Source organism: Suricata suricatta, chromosome 2 (assembly GCF_006229205.1).
Source record: "Suricata suricatta isolate VVHF042 chromosome 2, meerkat_22Aug2017_6uvM2_HiC, whole genome shotgun sequence".
Lineage (NCBI taxonomy): Eukaryota > Metazoa > Chordata > Mammalia > Carnivora > Herpestidae > Suricata > Suricata suricatta.
In genome coordinates this window covers 140,733,266-140,748,375 of record NC_043701.1, presented here as the reverse complement: position 1 = coordinate 140,748,375, position 15,110 = coordinate 140,733,266, and the positions used below count along the sequence as shown (strand labels likewise).

Sequence of the window (15,110 nt, the reverse complement as noted above, 5' to 3'; positions counted from 1 at the left end):
ATGACCTTATCTTTTTTTGAGAGAGAGAGAGAAAGAGAGAGAGAGAGTGCATGTGCACAATAGGGGAAGGGCAAAGGCAGAGGGAGGAAGAGAATCTTAAGCAGGCTCCATGCTTTATGAAGAAGAATCTAGAAATAGCAGATCAGAGGGAGAAGAAGGGGAGAGACTGGAGGGGACTTTGAGAAAGCAGACTATCTGGCCTGGTCAGCAAGGAGCAGAGATGCAGAAGGGGGAGAAAGGGCAACAGGAGGCCTGTGTCAATGAAGAGAATGGATTCTACTGCAAGTTTTTTTCTTTCCTTTCTTTTATTCTTCTCCAGAGAGAGTGGATGAACAGGGGAAGAGAGGCAAAGAGAGAGAGAGAGAGAGAGCACTGCCTGGTGTGGGCTCAGTCTCACAACTGTGAGATCTTGACCTGAGCCAAGATCGAGAGTCAGATGCTCAACACACTGAGCCACCCAAATGCCCCTTCATGATCTTAAATTAGACTATGATTTCTTAGATATGATACAAAAAGCACACACAATAAAAAGAACTCAATATATATAAATAAAATTGTACTTCACTGAAACTTAAAACATTTCAGAGGACACCATCAAGAGAGTAAAAAGGCAACCCAGGAGTGGGAGAAAATATTCGTAAATCATATATCTGAAAAGGGTCTTGTACCTAGAGTATATAAAAACTCTTACAACTCAATAGTAAAAGCCAACCCAGTAAAAAAAAAAAAAAATGGGCAAAGGATTGAAATAGACATTTCTTCAAAGAAGATATATAGGTGGTCAATAAGCACAAGAAAAAATGCTCAACATCATTACTCATAAAATAAATGAAAATCAAAATCACAATGCCCTAACACTTCAGACCCATCAGGACAGCTTTAATCAAAAACATAGATAATAGCAAGGGTTGCTGAGGATGTGGAGAAATTGGAATTCATACTGCTGGTGGGAACGTAAAATGATGCAACTCTTTGGGAAAACATGCTGGTAGTTCTTCAGATGGTGAAACATTTAACCAGCAATTCCAATCCTAGGTACACACCTAAGAGAAACAAAAACATATCTGCACACAAAAACTTGTGTATGAATGTCTGTAGAGAAATTATTCATAATAGCAAAAAGGTGAAAACAACCCAAATGTCCATTTGGACCCATTAAGAGATGGATAGATTTTTTTTAATGCACATTTGTGCAATGGAATATTCTTCAGCCACAAAAAGGAATGCTACAGTATCAATGGAACTTGAAAACATGCTAAGTGCAAGAAGCTAGCCACAAGAGTCCACATTTTACATGGTTCTATTCATATAAAAATCCAGAACAGAGATATTATAGAGACATAAAATAGATCAGTGATTGTTAAGGACTGAGGAAGGAGGAAGGGGATCTAGGGGAGTAATAGCTAAAGTGTATGGGGCTTTCTTAAGGTAATGAAAATATTCTAAAATTGACTGTGGTGAGGGTTGCACATACTGGTGAATTTACTAAAACTGATTTAATTGTATCCTTCATATAAGTGACTTGTATGGTGCATGAATTATATCTCAACAAACTTTTTTAAGAAAAGTTCTCTCCTGATAATTTATAAGACAAGCAGGGGAGGGAGGGGATCAGTTAGGATATAGAAGGTCTAAACAACGCTATCAACCTAATTGACCTACTAACCTAATTGACATTTATAGAACACTCCACAATACAACAGAATTCTTTCTTTTTCAAGTGCACGTAGAACAGTCACCAAAGACAGATCATATTTTCACCCATTAAAAAAAATTCAACAAATCTAAAATGTTTGAAATCATCTATGGTATATACTCTGACCTCAATGGAATCAATCTAGAAATTAATGACAGAAAGATGTCTGGAAAAAAATCCCTTCAAATATTCAGAAATAAAACAATATAATTCGAGGGGTGCCCAGATGGCCTCAGTTGATTGAGCATCTGACTCCTGATTTCAGCTCAGGTCATGATCCCAGGGTCGTAAGACCCAGCCCTGGAGACTGCTTGAGATTCTGTCTCCCTCCCTCTGACCCTCTCCCCTGCCTGTATGCTCTTAAAGTAAAAAAAAAAAAATTTAAATAATAATGCAACAATATAATTCTAAACAACTCATGAATAAAGGAGGAAATCACTAGGTGAATTAGAAAATATCTTAATTGAAAAAAAATGAAAAATACAATATATAAAACCACTGGGACATAGCTAAAGAAGTACACTGAGAAAAATCTATAGCACAGAATACTTATATTTAAAAAAAAAAAAGAGGGGAAGAGCATTGGGTGTTTATGAAAACCAATTTGACAACAAAATATTAAAAAAAGAAAAAAGAAAAAAGAAATAAAAAGAAGCATCTTAAATCAATGGTCTAAGCTTCCACATTAAGAAACTAGAAAATAAAAGACTAAATCCAAAAATAAAAGAAAGAAATAATAAAGATAATAGAAATCAATAAAACAGAAAATAATGAATGAAATAAAAATTTGTTCTTTGAAACCATTAGTAAAATTAATAAAATTTTCACTAGACTGATGAAAATAGCAAGAAAATATGCAATTTACCAATATCAGGCATGAAGGCAGGGTCATCACGGCAGATCCCACAGACAAAAGAATTTATAAAGAACCAATAATCTGGTAACTTAGATTAAACAAACTAATTCTTTGAGAGATATAAAATACCAAAATTCACTCAAGAAATACATAACCTGAATAGCTTTGTATCTATTAGAGAATTTAAATTTGTTCTTTAAAATCTGCCCACAACAAAAATGTGGGCCCAGAAGACATTAAAGACATTACTAGTGAATTCTACCAAATATTTAAGGAGAAATAATATTAAATCTACAAACTCTTCCAGAAAATAGAAGAGAGAATATTTTTCAACTCATTTTTATGAGGTCAACATTATCCTGATACTAAACTAAACATACTTCAAGAAAACTATAGAGCAGGGTCACTTGGGTGGCTCAGTCAGTTAAACATCTGACTTTGGCTCAGGTCATGACCTCACAGTTCATGACTTTAAGCCCCATGTCAGATTCTGTGCTGACAGCTCAGAGACTGGAGCCTGCTTCAGATTCTGTGTCTCCCTCTCTCTTTCTGCCCCTCCCCCCTCATGTTCGTCATGCTCTCTCTCTCTCTCTCTCTCTTTCAAAACTAAGTAAACATTAAAAAAAATTTTAAGTAAAAGAAAACTATAGACCAATATCCCTCACAGACACAGGGTTTTTAAATATTTTTAACAAAGTATTAGCAAATTGAATTAAGAAATAGATACAAAGGCTAATGTATCATGACCATACAGGGTTTATCCCAGGAATTCAAGGTTGATTCAACATTCAAAACGCAAATCAAAGTAACTTGTCATATGGACAGACTAAAAAGGAAACAACTATAATCATCTCAACAGATGCACAAAAATCTTTTGACATAACCAAGGTCCATCCCTATAAAAATTCTCAGCAAAATAGTAATAATGGAGAAGTTCCTCTAAGAAAGTACATCTAGGAAAAATCTTTGGTTAACGTTATTGAAATGTCTCCCCAAAGACTGGGAACAAGACAAGGCTGTCTGCTCTCACCACATTTATTCAACATTCTATAAGAGACTAACCAATGTAATAAGGCAAGAAAAAGAAATTTTAAATTTACACATATTGGAAAGGAAGAAATAAAATTGTCTCTATTTGCATATGATATGATCATCTACATATAAAATCGTAAAGAATCTACAGAAAAACTATTTGAACTAATAGGTGATTTTAGCAAAGTCACAGAAAATAAGGTAATCAATACACCAAAATGAATTATATTCCTATATCTTAACAAACAAGTAAAAATTAAATTTTGAAATACCATGTACCATAGCATCAAAAAATGCAAAATAGAGATAAATTTAACAAAATGTGTTCTTTATCTACAAAACACTGCTGAGAGAAAAAGAAGACCTAGATAAATGGAGCACCTTCACTTTTTCATGGATTGGAAAACAACTGTCTCAATATGTCAACTCACCCCAAATTGGTCTACATGTCCAACGAAAGCTAAAATACCTAATAAGCTTTTCATATATATTGACAAGCTGATTCTAAAACTTATGTAGAGAAGCAAAAGTCCTGGAAGAACCAAAAACAGTGTTGAAAGAGAACAAAGGGTGACTCTAAACAATTCAGTCTCAAGATTCACTACAAAACTATAGTTTCAAGATTTACTATGAAACTACAGATAGTGTGATATTTGTGTAAGGGTAGGACTATGCATCAGTGAAACAGAACAGAGTCCAGAAATAGACTCACACATAAATGGTCAAATGCTTTTCATCAAGAGTGCCAAAGCTACTCAATGGAGAAAGAATTTTTCTTCCCAGCAAATAGAACATGGACCCTTCCTTTACCCCCATGTACGCCCATGTTTTACCTGTCAAGGAGTGGAAAAGGTAATATCATATCCTTCTGCCCCTCCAAATAGAAAGGATGTACAGAGATAGGGTGGCCAACAGTCCCAGTTTGCCTGGATCTGAGGAGATTCCCAAGATGCAGACGTTTCACTTTTAAAACAATAAAGCCTGGGTCAACCAAGGCAAGAAGGTTTACCCTAAGCAGAGATATTACCAGTTTACCCATAATATCCAACTTCCCCTCTAGCTCTGCCTTCCATAACTCATCACTCTGAAAAGCAGCAGCCTTACCTTCTCTAAGACCCCAGCTTCTTAGCTCACAGATGTGACCCAGAGGTGGGCCAATCAGATGCCCACTGCATGGCATCCGAACTAAGAGACAAAAAGGGTGGGGTCATCTGATGATGACAGATCTCAGAAGTGGAAAGCCGCCCAGAATTCAGATCTGAGGTAGCATTAGAAGGGCAGCATCTGCAGAAGAATAGCACTGGGAGGTGGCCTGCAGGAGCAAATGTGCAGAGAAAAAAACACCAAGAAACCAGGAGAAAAACAACTCTGGCTACAGACAGCTTCCTAATTCCAGATCGTGCTTGCCATTTTTGGATTATAAGAGGTAGCTTGCAAGGATCTTCCTTTACCCAGCACGTCCTTACCAAAGTGTCCGGCCACACCAGCTGGATAGAGGACTTCTAGCATCTCTCAAGTAGATGCACACAGTAGGCATTTACTATGTGTGGGTAGAATCAACTATAAACTGTGATGGTTAATTTTATATGTCAACACGGGTAGGCCCTGTGCCCAACTGTTTGGTCAAGTACTAGTTAGATGTTGCTATGAAGATTTTTTGTAGAGGTGATTACATTTATAATTGGTTGTACTAGTTAGATTAGCTATGAAGATTTTTTGTAGATGTGATTACATTTATAATTGGTTGACTTAAGTAAAGCAGATATAATGTGGGTAGGACTCACCCAACCAGTTTAAAGCCTTAGGAGCAAAAAACTGAGGTTTCCCCAAGAAGGAATTCTGCCTCAAGACTGGAACATAGAAATCCTGCCTGAGTTTCTAGTCTGCTGGTGTGCCCTGCAGACACAGACCTGCCAGTCCCCACAATCAGGTGAGCCAATTCCTTAAAATAAATCTAAAAGGATAGACAGACAGACTGATAGATATAGAGTCCTAAGGGTAGGGTCACTTCTGATGAAATGGTGCCTTTCAAGGAATCCTACAGGGAGGTGGCTGTTCCAACAGCTGGTGTGTTCTCTTTATACAGGTGCTTTTTATTCTAAGCCGTGAACTTTAATCTTCTGGGAAAAACATACAAACAGAAAAGAACTCCATGAGGTGAGAAATGCGCTTTTGTTAATATTTATTGGGGAACTTAAACAAAGCAGGCTCTACGGGAGCATCTCATTTAATCCTGCCTACAGATCTGCAACATAGACCCTACTGTCATCATCCCCAGTGTACATAAAAAGAAATTGAGGCTCAGGAAGGCCTGAATAACTTGCTAAGGTAAAATTAATTAGTGGAAGACACCTACAGTTGGAGAGTGGTCAGAGCCACTGAACTGGGCCCCACTGGCCACAGTACCACTTCTGGCACAAGTGATGTGAAAGAAGGTTGGCATGGTGCGGGTATCAGGCGCAGTGTCAATAATGCCAGGCTGCTCTATGCAGCCTGAGTCAGCAACACACTTGGGGTCAGGTCACACTAAATCCCTCACGCATACACTCGCTTTAACCATGAGTGTAAAATGACTGCTGAAGTGTCCCCCCAAGCTCCAGGCCACATTCTTTCAGAAGACTTGGCCTCTCCTGTGAGAAGAATATGGGACAAATCCAAGTACTTCCACCAAGACCATAATGCCCCATGTACATTAGGACTTGGTGTGATCATCACTGGGAAATCCGCAATGCTCCACCTTCCACCCCACCTCCCCTCAGTATGGACACGGCCCAGTCATGTGCTAGGGAGGTCTCTGGACCCCATTATCTGGACTCTGCTCCTTATCAGCCCTCTAATTTATATCTGGAACAACATCTGAGGCACAAAATAATTTAATCTGTAAAAGGAAGGGGTACACATGTACCGAAAGCACGGACCAGATGTCCAAAGTCTTTAGCATCTCACAGAGCCCGGCTGCGAGAACCCAACCATGAAAGCCAGAAAATAGACATATCAGTGAAATAAAATAAAAATAAACGGCCCCAAGGCCTAATGTCATGTAATTTTACAAGAACATGGGAGAAATAGGTATGAAAATGAACTTGAGGAATTTCGCCCCCAAAGTCGAATGTGAAATCTGGTTCCAATGGGAAAACCCTAAGAAGCTTCGTTAATTTTCATGTGAGAAAAACCTGGAAAGCAGTAATGCTAGCCACTCAGAGAGATTAGCTGGTGGACAGGCAGTGTCTGCAACCTGTTCCTCTGATCTGGAGCTGAGACCTGGGATCGGGTTACAGGGAGCCACGAGATAAGCAGCTGGTGGCCTTTCTCAGAAACTGTCCGTGCTGACCTCCAACCCGGAAGGGGAAGCAGGGGGTGGCAAGCATGGTCAGCCCTGATGCAAGGGGAGAGAAATTAAACCTGAGCAGCTCGCCAGGCATCCCGCTTTCAAAAGGCAGGACACGGGCTTCCCTCCATCCAGAGCAGTGCCGAACTAGGTCTGCTCAAAGCCCTTGACCTTTGGGAGCGGCCAGGAAAGAGCAGGGAGCTACCCAGAAAGTCAGGTTCTCTGCTGGGCCACTGACCGCTGGCCGGCTGCGTGGCTCCAGGCATTGGTCTTTGGTATCTGCCCCCATCCCAGTGGGCCCAAGCTCTTCAGGAACCTGCAGAAATCTTGGAAAATGACAAGCACTCTGTCCTTTATATGTCCCCTCCAGCCGTTGTAGGAGAGGATCTCTTTCTCTGGATCCTCATCAACATTACTGCTGTCAAACTTCTTTGACATTTGCCTATTTTAGTGTTATGATTTGCACTGGTGAGGTTTACTAGCAATGTTGGGCTTTTCACTTTCTAAAAGCGCTACCACCAGAGATGGGGCAGGGCGGGAGGGTCATGGACCCTGGTGCCACTTGTCAGATGGAGCCGCCTGTCAGCACCGTATCGCTGGGCTTGGGGAAGGCAGGAAGGAAAGGGGGCCAAGGCAGTGAGCTGCAAAGGAACCAGAGGCCCCAAGCAGAGGTGGCTTGGGGACTTTGCGAGGTGGCTCCTCCATCCTCCACTTAGAACCCCTCCCCTCCTGCAGATGAGGAGAGAGCTGCAGGGAAGCCGTGTCACCGCACCACCGGGAGCCAACTCACCAGCACAGCTGTCCCACCTTTGTCTGCCACCTGCCGGCAGAACATGGGGCTAGCAAGCCAGAAAGTGGGGCCCCATTAGTCAAGTGTGCAAACCTGGATAGAGCACCTACGGATGGAAGGTTTCACTGTTCAGGCTGGTGGAAGAGAAAAGTCTGGCCCCAGCGCTCCCCCACCCAAAAGTACCAGCAACGTGAATACGCACACACACACATGCATGCACAGACGGCTCTCAGAGACTATCCAAAAATTCTTGATTAGGGGCACCTGGGTGGTTCAATCAATTGAGCATTCAACTTTTGGTTTCAGCTCAGGTCATGGTCATGAACCCAGGATTGTAGGATCGAGCCCCATGTTGGGCTCTACACTGAGTGTGAAGCCTGCTTGGGATCCTGCCTCTCTCTCTCTCTCTCTCTCTCTCTCTCTCCCACTACCACTCTTTCCCAATCTCTCTCTAAAAACTTTTTAAAATAATGAATAAACAAACAAATAAATAAAACTCTTGATTATACCAAGAAAATCATGAAGAAAAGTATTTTAAAATCCTTATATTTGTCACCTTCAGGACAAAATCTTTTAGCCCTGAAAGAGATAGGTAAGAGGGGTTCATGTACATTTTCCAAAATAAGTTCTATTTTTAAACATTTATTTATTTTAAAATAATTGAAAAATAAATATTTATCTATTTAAGTAATCTCTATGCCAAATGTGAGGCTTGAACTCACATCCCTGAGATCACAAGAGTCACCTGCTCCACAGCCAGGTACCCCCCAAAAATGAGTTTTAAAATGGCATATGCTATTTCATATACATTTTCTAATAGACTCTCTGAAAACAAAATGGTACCAAAAGAGTGGAAGGAAGAAAAGAAAAGGATAGAGGCAAATATACACCAAGAAGATACAAGGAGGAAAAAAGTCTTATCGACTAAACTAAAATATAAGTCAAAATCCTAAAACAAGGAATGAAACTGAAATGAGTTCTAAGTCTGAGAAAAGGTAACAGAATTGCCATTACTTCTATGTTATTATAGATCGTATTTCAGCTCCTATAATCTATCCCCAAACACATGTATATTGTGACTTTTATACTTTCACTGAAGATTCTCGAGATTTAGAGGAGAGGTCACACTGCAGGGTATACAGGTTTCCATTTAAAAAAAACAGTCCTTTGGGGCACCTGGGTGGCTCAGCCGGTTAAGCATCCGACTTCGACTCAGGTCATGATCTCACAGTTCGAGAGTTCGAGCCCCGCATTGGGCTCTGTGCTAATAGCTTGGAGCCAAGAGCCTGCTTTGGATTCTGTGTCTCCCTCTCTCTCTGCCCCTCCCCAGCTTGCTCTCTGTTTCTATTTCAAAAAATAAATTAAAAAACAATTTAAAAAATTATTAAAAAAACCTTTAACACCTGTCCCTCTGGTCCAGCTCCTGTGACACAGAACATGTACAAGCCATGCACCCACATCCCCCAGCCGTGGCCAGATGCCAACACCAAAGCCAACAAGGTTCGTGGCCTCACGGCGCTTTCAGGCTAACAGAGGAGACAGTCCATGAACAAGCAAACAGATACACATTAGAGAAAAAAAAAAAAAAAAGAAGGCAGCAAATCCATAGAGAGAGAAAGCCGACCAGGGGCTGCCAAGGGCTGAGGGGAGGAGGGGATGGGGAGCGAGTGCTTCATCAATAAAGGGTTTCCATTCTGGGATGAAAATGTCCTGGGACTTGATAGAGGTGGGGTTCGCACAACATTTTGGACATACTGTCACTGAAATGGACACGTTAAAATGGTACATTTTATGTTGTGTGTAATTCACCACAATTCTATTATTTAAAAGACATTAGTAGATGCAGTAGGTTCTGTAGAGAAAACGAGGCAGAGTGGTGTAAGACAGAGACCAGGGTGGGACTCACGGAGAGTGTGTGGTCAGGGAAGCACTCGGCCGCATGAGGATCTGGGAGAGAGCATTCCCCCAGGAGGGCTATAGACGGGTGGAGATTAGGTTGGAGAGGGGGTGCAGGCCAGCAAGAAGCACTCTATCTTCTCTGAGTGCACTGGAAGCCAGCAAAGCAGGGAGATGAATGGGCCAAGCAGGTATGACGACATTTCTTTGGCTGCTGTGTGGAGAAAGGGTTGCAGGGCGTAAGCAGGAAGCAGGGGGACCACTGAGTACATGGCTCCTCGAGGAACATCTGCAGGAACGTACAGGGTTCCAGGCAGGGCCCGCATTCAAGGTCAACACTTCCATGGTGGGTGGGGCTCAGGAGAAGGCACCTCATTGAGGCTAGGAGGGCCCAGGCCTCGCAGGCAAGGTTGCCATGGTCACTGGATGGTTCCCAGGAAACAGAGAGAAGGCAGATGCCCCAAGAAAAGGAGTGTGTCACACAGCTGTCCTCGGGCCCTGGACCAGGCCCACGTGGGGCACCAAGGCCGGAACAGATATGCAGCAGGACTGGCTTAATTATGACACATGGAGAGGATGCTGAGGAGGGTGTTTTAGAGCTGCTTCCAGTTGCTGCCCAGGCTAAGCCAACAGAGAGAGGTGGGCTTAGGATGGTCGCAATGAGGAGCATGGAGGCAGAGGGGGCTGGAGCAGGCCAGTGAGCCGACACAGGCAGACATGGGGATTTCTGGCCCGGGGCTGGCCAGGTGGGAAGGACAGCCACCTCCCTGAGCATGCAGGGTTAGTTCACAGGGGTGGCCAGGGTCAGCCACATTCAAGAAGCATGCAGGAAGCGGGGAGGGGAAAGATATGTGGCTCCCAGGCAAAGGATGTCCAGATGGATATAGAGGTGGTCACAAAGCACTCTGACACTGACACAGTCGATCACGGCAGAACGGACAGGTCCGGGTGGGAAAGCATCCTGGGTCGTGGCGGCAGTGGGAATACGCCTCTCCTGGGTCCTTGTCCCACACCCAGCTCCTCCCTTAAGAAACGGGGATGACGAACAAGCACAGAAGGGGCGGTGAGGCTCCACACCCTCTGACGTGTGGTGTGGGCTTTTGTGGAGAAAGGGCACCTAACAGGGGAAGAGAGTGGGAAGGCCGTGGTAGCGTTGGCTTGGCTTAAATCTAACAGGCACCCAGTGTTAGAGGGTGTCTCGCTAGAGTCCTGTCAGACATCAGATTTTGCCAGAAATGGGACGAAACAGCAAACACAATGGTAGAAAGCATCGAAGCTGAGGGTCAGTATCGTCCACAATGGGGTGGAACATCAGGAGATTCTCACCAAAATATGAACCTGCGTGGTCAGCAGGGATGATATGTGCACAGCCGTGACCATCACCTTCACCCCAGCTCATTTCTGTGTGGACCTCCAAGGTGTGTTCAAGGATCGAGAAAACCCCCGAGGTTCTGTAAGCTAGAACCATCTAATCCCAGTGTTTACTACCGCCCTCTCCAGGCACAACTGGATAGTGGAAACGTTCTCAGGGACGGGGTGTGCCATGCCTGGCCCCGCCCTCCAGGCCTGAGCCCTAGGGACAGCAAGGTCAGGTCTGCTAGGAGCTAGAAAATAGCCCCAGGAAGAGACAGTGGGAGGGAGGCCTTAAGGGACAGACAGGACGGGGGCCATGGGCAGGAGCAAGCAAGGCATCATTCCAGGCTCATCAGGCCTGAGTAAACTGTGCTCCAAGATCCCAAGGGGCACACAGCTCAACAAGGCAGATCCTTCCCTCTGGACACATGCAGGGTGGAGAGGTAAGGAAGAGAGAAGATCCAGCCAATGGAGCATGTCTCCACTTAGTCCTGCCCTGAGCCACCAGGCGGCTGCTGGACCCTAAGCCTCACTCCCGGCACACCAGTCTGCTGTGTTCCCTGTGATCTGTCCACCCCCAGTCTCAAGGGCCAAAGCTCTATCTAGTTCGAAAGTCAGCACTTAGTTGCAATGCACAAGAGGATGAAGACATATTCACATATTCACTTATATAAATGAACAAATGAATGCATGCACAGATCATTTGTTGAATTAAAGTCCGAGTTCAGAAGTGAATGAATGGAGGGGCACCTGGGTGGCTCAGGGGGTTAGGCATCCGACTTCAGCTCTGGCCATGATCTCATGGTTCATGAGTTCAAGCCCCTCGTCGGAGTCTGTGTTGACAGTTCAGAGCCTGGAGCCTGCTTGGAATTGTGTTCCCCCCGCCCCCGTTCTGTCCCTCCCCAACTTGTGCAGGCTCTCTCTCTCTCTCTCCCTTATTCTCAAAAATAAACACTTTTTAAACATTAAAAATAAAATTAAGGACCTCCTGGGTAGCTCAGTTGGTTGAGCGTCCGACTTCAGCTTATGTCATGATCTCGCAGTTCATGGGTTTGAGCCCCGTATCAGGCTTTGTGCTGACAGCTAGCTCAGAGCCTGGAGCCTGTCTTCTAATTCTGTGTCTCCCTCTCTCTCTGACCTTCCCTTGCTCACACTGTCTCTCTCTCTCTCAAAAATAAAAACATTTACAAACATTTATTTAAAAATTTTAATTAAATTTAAAAAAGAAGTGAATGAATGGAAAAAAACATCAGTCACCAGACCCAAGGTCAAAGTCAAGGGATGTTCTTCTCAACTCCACTTCTTAGCATTTAGGTGACTTTGGATGGATTGAGTCACTTCTGTGAGCAGTGGCTTCCCCATCTGAAACGGGGCCACTGGGCTTCAGGAGCACTCAGTGAGGGCAGGCATCTGATAAACATATGACACTCATAGGTCAGATGAGGGTTTATTGAACCCTTTGGCATGATCCCTGAACAGGCAGCAAGCTCTGTGCCTCCCAGACCCTTACAGCAAAAAAATTCTGCAGCCTTCCGAGGCAACGCCAGCCCCCCAGAGCTGGCCACGGTCCGCCCAGGCACTTCCGCAGGCAGGACTGACACAAAGAGCTGAGATTTGAACATGATCCTGACCTGAAATACACACACTCCTCAGTGTGTTTCCTCCTCTTCTCCGTTCTTTATAAATCAGAAAATTAATTACCCAGAAAAGAGTCTTCTGCACCAGAAACCCAAATGAGTTTAATGTATAATTTACACATGAAAATGTAGATGTCAATGTGTGACAAATTGCCATAAAAATGTTTTTGCAGTTAAATTTTTAGGCATCTGTCTTCCTCCCAAAAGAGCCAGCCTGCAGACGGTGTGAGGCCCCAGGGCTCAGGCCGGTGGGGCCGGAAAGGCAGTCTGTCATCCTCACCAGCTTGTGACGGGGTGGTTGCCAGGGCAGCCCAGCCCAGAAGGTGCTGGCCTGGGTACCAGCCACGGACAGCCAAGTCAGAGCTCTCCCCCTTGGGGTCTGTCCTGTGTCTCATTCAAAACAGGGATTTAACTGCGTGCCAGCTCTCCATTAGACCCCAGGATGGAAGACAGAATGCAGCATGATCTCATGCTCTGGTGGCTTTGGGACCCCTGGGAGAACCAGGCAAGCGGGTGATAAAGGATAGACAGCGTGGCGAGTCCTCAGGCAGGGGCGGGCACCACACTCTGAGCACCTGCGGAGGAATGAGTTCTTCCCTGCACAAGGAGCATGCCCCAAAGACTCCAGGGGATGGGGACTGGTCCTGGAGGAGTTTGCCAGGAGGCTGAAGGCAGGGGAAGGCGGTGGGCGGGGGGAGCGTTTCCAATAAGAACTACGTGTGCTAGAGGCTAGATAGAGCAAGCCTGTTCCCATGGGTGTGAGCGGGGTCTATGGCACATGGCAAGGACGGTCCAGCAGGGAGCCTGAAGTGGAGAGGAGGAGCCAGGTCACCAAGGTGCCTGCACGCGCAGTCCAGATACGGGCCTTGGTCCTGCATTGAAAACTTGAAACAGATCAAGTCTATGCCTCACTCTGCTGAACAGTATGGAGGCCAAGGGGAAGGTTGCTGGGGGGGGGCAAACGAGAGGAGGGATGAAGGGGCTGGGAAAACTGCAAAGTGCAGCGTCCACAGAGAGTACACCCCCAGCAGGACCCCCGAGCCCCGTCCCAAGCCTCAGCAGCCTGACAACCTTCATCACAGGTGCACCAGTCCACGGGCGCATGACCGCACAAAAGCCACCTGAAAGGCAGGCGGGGCTCCTGTGTCTTCTCCGCAGCTGCTACTGCCATTTGGGGCTGGTCATTCTTTGTGCGGGACATTCCCTGACACCCTCTCTCCAGAAGCCCAGCAAGGCTCAAGGCACAATCCCAAGCATCCTCTCACCTGAAAACAGGGAGGAGAGGCAGATGCGCTGTGCTGGCCCCCGCTGAGAGCCACCGTGCTCTGTACGCACAAGGGAGGGAGGAATTGTGTGACCTCCTTGCACCCTGGCCCTCCATCCTAGAACCACTGGAGAAGGTCAAGAATATGCTCTCTCCTTTGCCAGGCAATCACCAATCATGTCTGAGCCCAGACCGAGATCCCAAAGGTGTCTTCCTAGAACTTGGGCCTCCCTCAACAAGATAAAGCAAGTCCCCAGTCCCCAGCCCCATCAGGCACTCCGGGGAGCCCCCTCTGCAGCCTTGGAGCCTCACAGACCTGGTCAAAACACAGAGGCCGGGGGAATGGGGCCAGACACCCACCCGACAGGGCTTTCAAGTCCCCACCCTCGTCACACTAGCGCTCGCTTTAAAGAACGCAGCCCAGCCTCAAGAACTTTTCCACCTCCTGGGAGGCTGGGGGTTGACTGCTCCAGTGACGCCCAGCCACGTACCTCGCTTGACTTTCGGGGGCCTGAGGCCCTCTGCCTCGGCCAGGGCCTCCCAAGCCTCGTGCTCCCTCCAGCGTCGCAGCTGCTCCTCTCGCATTTTGTAGAAGAGGATATGCTTCTGCACATCACTGAGCTCGGCCAGGAGTTCAGGGTCGATGTACATGTCGTGCAGAATCTGCTGCAGCATGATGCCACCTGGGGTGCACACACCAGAAGGGCAGCCAGCCAGGGAGGCCCTACCGGATGGGGCACCCCAGGCTACTCCTCACCCCTGGCTCCTCGCTCGGGGGCCGCTCGGGGGCCACTCAGGGGGGCCCCTTCTCTGTGCAGCATCGTCACTCTGCCTCAGCTCACAAAACTCATCTCCTATGCCTAGGACGGCAGCAGGGGCCAGGCAGCAGGAAGCCAGGAGGCAGCTGGGACCCTGAAGGGGGGCGGGGCAGGCACCAAGAGCAATCTAGTCCTTCTGAAGGGTCACCAACTGTCACATCCCAGCAGCGCTTGTAGCTCGGGCTCCCCTGGGGTTCAGGGACAATGGGGAGGGTCAAAGCCTCCAGCTCTGCAGGACAATGCCCGAACCCGGCCCTGCCTGGGCCGACAGGTGTCGAGTGATCTGTTAGTGGAAGGTAACGATGACACCAGCTGTATCGATGACACTGCCCTGGCCAGCCAGGAACCGATCTCTCCTCCGTGGGTAAGAAGAGGAGGAGGCAGCTCTGCCTCCTAATTCCATGCCTTTTGAGCCAACTTCAAACGGGCCAGAGGAGCCA

The 15,110-nt window shown here is 46.1% G+C and overlaps 1 protein-coding gene across 1 annotated transcript in view; it reads right to left on the bottom strand.

The window, feature by feature from the left end:
- SH2D4B (SH2 domain containing 4B) overlaps positions 1-14,527 on the bottom strand; it is a 90,456-nt gene extending 75,929 nt beyond the window's left edge. The window contains exon 1 of the mRNA XM_029915695.1: positions 14,330-14,527. Coding sequence (XP_029771555.1) covers positions 14,330-14,527 — 198 coding nt within the window. The remainder of the gene's footprint in view (positions 1-14,329) is intronic.
- Positions 14,528-15,110: the final 583 nt, after the last annotated feature.